At 30.3% G+C, this 10,133-nt stretch overlaps 1 protein-coding gene across 4 annotated transcripts in view; it reads right to left on the bottom strand.

The window, feature by feature from the left end:
* LOC106459878 (inositol 1,4,5-trisphosphate receptor-like) overlaps nt 1-10,133 on the bottom strand; it is a 126,746-nt gene that overhangs the window by 61,498 nt on the left and 55,115 nt on the right. For 2 of the 4 annotated variants that reach the window (XM_022386439.1, XM_022386442.1), the window contains exons 25-34: nt 9,162-9,327; nt 8,170-8,391; nt 6,993-7,094; nt 6,017-6,157; nt 5,512-5,637; nt 4,646-4,657; nt 3,232-3,441; nt 1,791-2,042; nt 1,341-1,466; nt 607-735 (exon numbers count right to left, since the gene is read on the bottom strand). In XM_022386439.1, the coding sequence (XP_022242147.1) occupies nt 607-735; nt 1,341-1,466; nt 1,791-2,042; nt 3,232-3,441; nt 4,646-4,657; nt 5,512-5,637; nt 6,017-6,157; nt 6,993-7,094; nt 8,170-8,391; nt 9,162-9,327 (1,486 nt within the window). The remainder of the gene's footprint in view (nt 1-606; nt 736-1,340; nt 1,467-1,790; nt 2,043-3,231; nt 3,442-4,645; nt 4,658-5,511; nt 5,638-6,016; nt 6,158-6,992; nt 7,095-8,169; nt 8,392-9,161; nt 9,328-10,133) is intronic. The other 2 variants (XM_022386441.1, XM_022386443.1) reach the window with 1 other exon arrangement.

Here is a 10,133-nt window from a genome sequence, read left to right as displayed (position 1 = left end):
CAATATTAGCTATGCAGCAGCTGTGGTATACTATTAGTTTATCAACAGCAATATTAGCTACGCAGCAACTGTGGTATACTATTAGTTTATCAACAGCAATATTAGCTATGTAGCAACTGTGGTATACTATTAGTTTATCAACAGCAATATTAGCTATTCAGCAACTGTGGTATACTATTAGTTTATCAACAGCAATATTAGCTATGCAGCAATTGTGATATACTATTAGTTTATCAACAGCAATGTTATTCATAAGCTCTCTATGGTATTGTATAGTGATCAGCACGAAATAATGGTACAGAAACAAACTATGGTGCTATTTTATAGTCACTATTAAAGCAATAGAACAAGTGTAACACTGTTAAAAGTAAAAGCCACAGATAGAACATAAATTCTGGTGTTATAAAGATTTACTAGTCAGGCAACAAACTGAAGCATGATGTCATAGTTCACGTTATTTAAACATTGTTCCAGTTGTGAAACTTACTTTGGAAATTCTTCATTCATAAATATTTTTTACTTACGTTTACGACAATATATAAAAATTAACACACAAGTCAAAACGTATAGTTTTCAAATGAAGACCGAAATCTTACTGAACTGTACCTGTACAGTGGTGCTTTGGTCAGAGAAAGGTGAACTGAAGAACGTGGTAATAATATTCATGACTGATGATGTTACGTAGTTCTCTAGCTGGATATCAGCATGACGACGATCATGGGTGGCATTACACACCTAAAAAAATTACAACATCTAGTTAGAGGTGTAAATATTTTCACCTTTCATAATCAGCATTACACACTAGCAATAAAATAGCTGATCAGACTTCTATGTAGATGATAAGAAATAACTGATTAGCTTTTCAATTAAAGCAAATACTTGTATTCTTCACAAAAAAATATATATGTACTTTAGCCCTCATCTTTATTAAAAACAAGCAATAACTCTGAGACTTAGAATTTTTTATACACACTATTCTTTTTTTCTATCACATTCTACCTTTAACAATAACACGTATATATTTCTCAGTCAAAAAGGAAGATTTTTTTGTTAATGGCAAAATTGGTGTTCAAAGTCTACAGATTTTTCATATGAAAGTCATTCTGTGAAACCATTTTTGTTCTTCCACATTTAAAATTGTGTATTATAAGAACAGAAAGACAAGTTTTGCTAGAAATAATACTTATAAAAATTATACTGAAAAAACATACAAAAAACAACAAGTTCCTATAGCAAGCAGATACTCACCATAGCCATGTCAATCAAGAAGTTCCTATAGCAAGCAGATACTCACCATAGCCATGTCAATCAAGAAGTTCCTATAGCAAGCAGATACTCACCATAGCCATGTCAATCAAGAAGTTCTCAAACAAGGTCCAGATGTGACTGCTGGTGTATATTTCTTTCATTTCAACTTCAGTGTCTATGAAACAATGACTAAGGAAATCAATGTAGGCTTCTTTGATCTAAATAAAAAAAAAGAATCATTGTCACATTTCATTAAAAATAAACTTATTCAATTATGTGCAGAGAAGTTAAGAATTAAACAACAGCATTTAAAACTATTGATTTGATCAGAGATAGATCGTCTCTTCCAGATTACATTTTACTACTAACACCAAAATAAGTATATATGTTCGGTAATATAAACTACAGATTTTAGAACAGCAGGGAAATATATTATCAAAAGTGAGTACTTAAATATATTAAAAAAAGAAATGCATATTCTTTTCATGACTATAGATAACCAGAAAAGAGGTTTTAAAATTTCTTAACACGTTATTACTTACTTCAGGAAGACAGTCTGGATGGGTTACAACCCTTACAATGTCATCTAGTGACAACAAAGAATGACATTTAATTTCTGTGAACACATTCTTCCCTTCCGTGCAGAGGGCAAGGACTTTGACCAGGTTGATGTGGTACTGAAGTGGTCCTGCTTCATCCAACCTCTGACGTTCTGACTTCATCATCTCCACAAATTGACTAAATGAGGCTTTGTCATTATAAAAAACCAGCACATCTTCTCCAGCATTGACTAGCTGTAAAAATAACATTGACAAGAGTTAATAGCATATACATAGTTAAGAAATTACAAATCCTGGGACTGCTTTTCCCCTGGAAAAGTTTTGAAATTTATAGTTTCTATTTGATACATTTAGGGGAGTTTTAGCTATATAAATGCCTAGTTCTTAACCATCCATAAATATTGCAAAAAAATGACAAAATTTTATGAACATTCCATACAAATTTTAAAAAATATCAAATTTCTGTAAGCACGAGAGAAATATTATAAACAGAAATAATACATAATATTTTTTAGAAACCTCTAATTGCCCATGTAGATGATTAACACTAGTAGTGGCTACAAGTAGGACACCCTAATTTGAAATTAGGAAACAAAATTCCAAATAAGTTACTTTCTTATGTTAATATTTTTTTTAATGTCATTCAAGTAGTGAAAATATATCCTATACATACAATATCTTAACAGAAAAAGTACTAATTATTCATTTATAATAAATCCATATCCATATAACTGTCCCAATTTTCCTGAATGCACAATTAAATGTTTTAGTGACCTTTGCTGCCATTTCTTGATGCTCAATCTCAATATTTTATATTATGCATACACTTCAGTAATTGCTGACATAAAACTAATGCCATTATATTCATAACATACTTATGAACGAAGTCCCGTACGTGTGCTTGTATAGCAACCTCTTGCTATTGCTTTCATAACTATAAACCTTTTTTCTACAGCATGAACCATATCATTCAAGTCAACTTCCTTGAGCCATTTTGCAAATGGTCACCCAAAATCAACCATTTACACCTCCATTTATTCTTCTCTTTTTCATTCTCCTTAACACTGGAAACTTTTTCTACAGTCACATTTTCATTAATATAAGTCTAAGTAATTTTCAATACATGACAGTTTACTTTAGTTCAAAAATCTATTAGATGGTTTTTACAACAACTATTATGACTATTATTCTTGTATATTTGAAGAAAAATTTTCCTAAATAAATTTGAAAAACAAACAGACCTTGTAAATTTCTTCCAGAACACCCAGGCATCTACTTTAGCAAATGAAAACTTAATGTTTTTATCTACTTTGTAGCCTTTGTACAAAACATTCATCCTCATGAAAAAAGCTGGTATTAAACAATAGTAAACACAAGTACAGAAAAAAATGTAGCCAAGTGCACGGGGAAATGTTCAACCTACCTCTTGCATCACCAAATCCTGGCACTTTCGGATGAATTGTGGATTTTGACCTTCAGCCTTTACGAGAGTTTGAAGAAACTTGATATACTGCACATGCCTACCATGGGTCTCAATACAATGTACAAAGTGCTGTACTACTTGTTCAGTGACTTCATTACACAAAGCTACATTGTCTTGAAAAATGCTGCGCATTGTCTGGGCATCCAGGAGCTAAAAATAATCATATAACACTGTTAAGAATCTCAAGCATACCACAGTCTACCATAAGCTACAAATAAACATTATTTATCATCATAAGAGGTTAACACCTTTAAAAACTTTCAAAAGTCACAGATACAAACTGCCAAATGATAACAGCATACCCCTTAAGTTGTAAAAGTACATAATATGGTGCCCAAAAGCAGTAAAATTAAGTGTCACTATTGGATGGGAGCTCTTGATAGACTCGGGAATATATCAGGAAGTTACAACACATCACAGGCGACAATAGTAAAGTTAATGAGTGGCAGTTAAACATATTTTTCAAAATCTGAATGTTAGCAGAAATAAACAATTCTATTGCATTTCAAATGCTTTAAAAACTCTTTTATAAAAAAAAATATATAAGTGTGTTAAAAAGCTCACAGAAGCATTACTCTTAAACCAAACTTATGAGAGGACCTAACCACACATCACTAATTTGAATCAACATGTTTTGCTCATAAAGTATGAGCAATTGGTTGGATATATTCGGAAATTTTGTGCAAAGTTACACAAGGGTCATCTGAGCTAGCCGTCACTAATTTAGCAGCGATAGATTAGAGAGAAGGCAGCTAGTCAACATCATCCACCCCCAACTCTTGGGCTCCTTTTTTACTAATAAATAGTGGGACTGACCATCACATTATAATCCCCCCACAGTTGAAAGGGCAAGCATGTTTGGTGAAGGGAATTTGAACTCTCAACCCGCAGATTGCGAGATGAGTGCCCTAACTACCAGGCCCAAGTATGATAAAAAACAACTCACTTTTAGCATTTAAGATTTTCTTAATTAACTGTCTGAAAGTTAAATTGTGACTTGCAGATCTTATTGATAAAATATCCAATTACAATAATTAAATATGGTGTTACTCTTCTTCAGTAGTCGTATATGCTCATTACCAAAGCACGGATGAAGTTCCAAATTTAATGCACTGCAATTATGACGACTTTTTCAGTATTGAAGTTTTTTCATAATTTTAGTTATGAATTCAAGTCACACACTACAGTAAAACAGCACAAAACATTAATTTGTATTCTAATTAGCTGATGAATATATTGTTAGCAATGCCCTTTGTGATAAATTACTTTATATTTACAATAAACATGTAAAAATCACTTGTATAATTTAACCATTTCTGTAATTATTACCTACCACAGAAAGTTTATAGCTTACCTTTAGCTGGGACTAGATTGTAAGCATAATAGAAAGAAATACTGGTTTAATAACAAGAGTAAGACGAAAGAAGTTTAAACTTACATTTTATGATTTAATCAAACTACATATGAAACAAAGTAATACAAGAGAACCCCACACCTGCAGTTAGTATACATTTTGAAACACAAATGACTGCTGTGTATTGATGCGACATAAACATACAAGAATAAAATGCAAAAAATCCTTAAAATACATATATTTTATATCAATAAACACAAATGAAGATGCTTATAAATTATTATTTATGACTTCAAACAAAACTTTATGTAAAAAATCACTGAACAAGACTATTTTTTTTGTCAATTTCTTCAAGGGAATAGTTCAACTCGAAACAACAAGTTTTGTTAAAACTCATTTAATATACTAGTATTCAATTTATTCCTGAACAGTTATTTCCGTACCTTTATTAAAATTAAAATATTTAAATGATTTGTTCAAAACTAAGTAATATTGACAAATAATCAAAACTGTGTAGCTTACAACCTTTGATTTCAAATAATAAATTAACTTTGATTGTATAAACAGGTATTAAATCAAAAACAAATTGTTAAGACTTGTCTTATATAATAATATTGATTTGTTTTTGAAAAATTCCTTTGCTAATTCAAAGAAAAATTTCTAAACAATTATTAAGATTTATTAAAAACTAAGTAATTCTAAGAAATAATCAAAACTGTGTTAGTTCAGAACCTCTGGTTTATATAATAAATTAACTTGGATTTTATAATAAGACAAATTAAATTCAATAACATTAGTTTCCAAAAGACTAAAGCTTGAAACTATCTAGTACCCAAAATTTTAAATTTTACAAACATTCTCCTTACCCCAGGATTTAGAAAGAGATCTATATGTTTATGCATGAGTGCCTGGTTAGCCTGGTTCCCCAAACAAAAGTGTTGAAGAAATTCATGAGCTAACTTCAGTAACTCGTTCATACGGACATCTTCTTTCTATAATTTCAAAAACAAATTATGAAAAATAATTAATAATACATTTTTAACACAATAATTCACGAAAAACAAAAATCTACCTTCTAAAAGAAAATCTACAGTTAATACATAGAAGATGTATCAACTGTTTTAAAACTCTTTAAACAGAATTTAAACAGAAAATGATTTGGCTCGTATGTTTTTTAAACACCTAAAATTTTCTGATTAAAATTCTATAATGTGTAAATTAATCAACTATTTTTAAAACCAAAATTAAATATATTTCAATAACTCTTCTTCACTAAACATTAATTTTTAAAAAAGTTAATGAAGACTAAGGTAAACCTGCTCTACAAGTTAATACAAAAAAAACAAAAAACAATTTGTCAACATTATTAACCTTATCACATGGTATCTGCAACAATTCTAAAACCACTGAATGAGCCCCCATGTTCCGAAGAAGCCTCTGTTCATGCTTACGGGGTTTCTTGGCACCACCTGGAGTTTCCTGAACACACAGCCTTATCAACCTTAGTAGTATCTGGATGTAAAAAGAATGAACTTTAATTTTATGTTCATAAAAGTCATATCTACTTTTTGTAATTCATGAATACTAGCAGAAATTCTACCCTAAGGATACCCTAATTACTAATTGTAGTATTTATACATCGTTGAAAAAAAATGTAGAAAAAAGTGAACATTTTCTGAAAAGTACTGCATGGGAAAAGTGTTCGTATTGTGCTGATATAGACTGTAATGTTTTAAAATATTCATAAAAGAGGTACCCTTTATTGAAGAAATAAGTTTTTTTAAGAACTCCATTTTACAAATTACATCAATAAAGATATAATGAAACTCTAACGTACAGTCATAGTGAAAGTTGTGTTCTTGTCACGAGGAGAGTACTTTTATTTAAAACTGTGTTCTATGATAAAGAAATGGTTGTTGCACATACTGCAGTTATTATTCTAATTGTATGAACCTTGAATACCAAAAGTGCAATATTTTTATATATTTTTGTTTGTGGTATCATTCAATAGATGGCGCCACATCGTACTTATTATTTAGGTCACATGCTTAGATATATATACATATACACACACACAATATGTCCATTGTAGTAAGATTATTAATATTAGATACATGAAACATAATAAAATACACTATCAAATGATCATAGCATTTCATAAATATTCAATGAATCCAAATAACTGTTAATTTAGGTGCAGCTTCTTTGCTTCCTTTTTTAAATAATTTAACATAAGAATATACAGCCAGACACATCAATACACAAAATACAAACTATTTTCAGCTATATTTGCAGTAGGTTTTAAGAGCTCATCATTCTGCATGTGTAGTTTTACATTATTCAGTACCTGTTGAATAGTCTTGTAATTTTTAGATTGAGAGGAGTCAAGTGGAGGACCAATGTCCAGATCTATTGCTGACCCTTCAGTTGCTGGTGTTGCTCCAAGGTTCTACAAGATACACAACATTAACCTTCAAACTTATATTCAGCTCTACCCTTGAATACGTACACAGAGATCGATGACTAAGCAGTATGTTGTATAAAAACAAGTTCAATTTAATAAACTTCACAAACAGGTTACAACAGATGTAACAAACCACAATTTCTAAGAGTGCTCATACCAAGAAATTTCATCTAAATTTTGGTAATATTTCTATGAAAAACATCCCAACTACAATATTAAAAACTGGTAGGAAAAAATGCAGAGACAGCAAGATGCTAAGTATTGATTACATCTTTAAGATATGATTCTTTTCAGCAATATTACAAACCTCTCATTAGTGAATATAGTTAAGACAAAGTGTGATGTGATAACTAGTCAAAATCTGACTATACAGTATTGGAAATAATTATGGAAATGTACAAGTGATACGCATAAAGAAATGACAAACAACGTGTAATTGCAAATGAATGGCCAACTCGTCATTAGTAAAACAGATTATTACAGAAACTGCAAAAGTGAATAACTTAATATTTTGTAACTGCTTCAAACAGATCAATACACCTTATGCTATTATATGTATTTTATAGTTGTGAAATACTGTTCCAAATATTCTGTACTGCACCTCACAACCCAAACAACGTGCTTGATTGCTGCTGTTTGACCTCTCAGTTTCGATATAAATCCATATTAACTCTTTAAATACATAATTTTGTGTGTGTTCTGCGATAACATCCAGACTTTACTTTTTTTTTCAATTATACTTCCTTCTTATCTTACTATGGTTTTACATTACATTGCATTATCATATTTCGAAATACTTAATAAAAATGTTACTTCAAAGTCACAGAGAGTAGATAAACAACACTTACAATAAATTTAATGATTGATAAAAAAAAAGACATTATGATTTTCTTCACCATGTTTCGTACATTTGAGTGAAAGTCCAATTTTACTGTAAATTATTCAAGCAGACTATGTTGATGAAATCATCTTAAATAGCTTTTCAAATTCTAGGCTGAATCATATCTGAAAGGGGTGAGGGAGACCAAAGAAAATGTAAAGTTGTAATGTTTATATTCACCAATCCACTTTTCTTTTTGGATTTCTTCTGTTCATTCTTTTCATCTCCTCCTCCATCAGTTTCATTATCCGTTTTCTTTTTCTTCTTTTTTGCCCCACCTTCATCACTTTTTGCTTTATATACCCAAAGCTCTGATTTTTCTACCAAGAGTCTTAACTCATCTAAATCAGTTTTTATTTGTTTATAGTTCTCTACATCACTTCCTGACACCAACAACTGGACCTGCAATGAAGAAAATTGATTTTTTATCATTAGTTAAAATATGTTAATCATATATAACTTACACACTTTATTTTCAACATTTCATGTTTAGGGATCAAGTACTATACTGGAAAAGTAGTACAAAACAAGCAACATTAAAGTACAAAGAAAGATTTAATTACACCTCTAAAACCAAGAGTAACAACTTCAAAGTTATAAAAAAAATACAAGTTCATGGTAGCTTTTTACTAATATGTTTACATTGTCTAAATAACAAATAAGCTTACCTATTCATAACTCAGTAATTAAGGATACAATCACAATTATTTTAATAGTGTACCTATTAGTATTATAGTATTCCAAACTCACTATATTTGTCATATCTATTGCAAATGACTACCTTTACCCAATTCAGAGCTCTTCAGGCCAGCTGGAATACAACAAAAAAGTAATGGCTGTAATACTACTTATATAAGCCATTTGCTATAACAACAGCTGCTATAGTGTGGTTGGAATACCATTACTACACGTTCTTCTAATTCTTGAAAATCCCTAAGGAACTGGATTAAGAATGATGTTTAAAAATGTAAAAGGCCTAATACCAGATCATATAATGCCAAATAAACATGGAACTAGTGACTTTCTTTTCTTCTCAGCTCTTTCAAATTGTTAAGATATAAAGAAAGTTAACAAAATTACATCCTTTATCACAACCAAATGCCCACTGCTTTTCTTTATTTTTTTTCAGACCTTTTGCAACATGTATTCCTTATTCTTTGGATACTACTGACCTGTTTGAAAGCCTGAAGTACCTCCTGACGTTGACTGAAGTGTCTGAAGAGAAGTTGAAGAGCTCTAGATATCAATGGAGGATAATCATGCATAGTTAAATGCAGAAGAACTCTTAGAAATGTTCGGCCACCCTGGCCATCCAGGTCTACTTCTGAATAGTCGTCACTAGCATAGAACGACAATAAAACCTTTACTAAATATTTAATACCAAAATTTCTTAAGGTAAGCTCAAACAAACTGAATAACAAAAAATGATGAAGATAAAAAGAGTTGAATACTACTTAATTAATAACAAAGTTGAGTTTCTTGCCAAAATCATTAGGAAGTGAAGAATTGCACAAATTCAAGGTATCAGTATTTCAAATAAGGCATTACGCTGTTTCAGATTTGACCACTTATATATTACATACATATGAAACAGAAATTATATACACCTAAAATAAACAGAATCTTTCTAAAGTCATAAAAAAATCTTTAAAGACTTAAACATTATTATTCATCAAAGTATACAATTTATATCTTTACAGAAAATTGAAATAAAAATTGATTTTCTTTTATCACGAGTTGTAATAATATCTCATATCACCCAGGAAAAACAACTTAGAATATATATATATATATATATATGTATAACACATTTGAAGAAATTACGTTAATGTAATGTTTTTATTGAAGTTGCACAACATAAGATACTATTAATAGGTAAAATAAACTATACACCTGGAAAAAATTAAGCACCCCCAAATATTTTTCAGGATTGCTTATTGAAAATAAGGTTTAATTTTCATGATGTTGAGCAATGTTCATAATTTCAAACATAATTAAAAGGATGTGAGCGTTCAGGTGTAACATTTAAATCAGGCGCGTTTTTTTCCCCATGTGCAACTTGCTCCCTTCTTCACGTCCAATATGCACTATTTTCTCGTGCATCAAATCCGTATTTAAGTCCGGAATTTCTGAATGCAAAATCA

This window comes from Limulus polyphemus, unplaced genomic scaffold (genome assembly GCF_000517525.1).
Source record: "Limulus polyphemus unplaced genomic scaffold, Limulus_polyphemus-2.1.2 Scaffold673, whole genome shotgun sequence".
Taxonomy (NCBI): Eukaryota; Metazoa; Arthropoda; class Merostomata; order Xiphosura; family Limulidae; genus Limulus; species Limulus polyphemus.
This window is presented reverse-complemented; position numbering and strand designations above follow the sequence as displayed.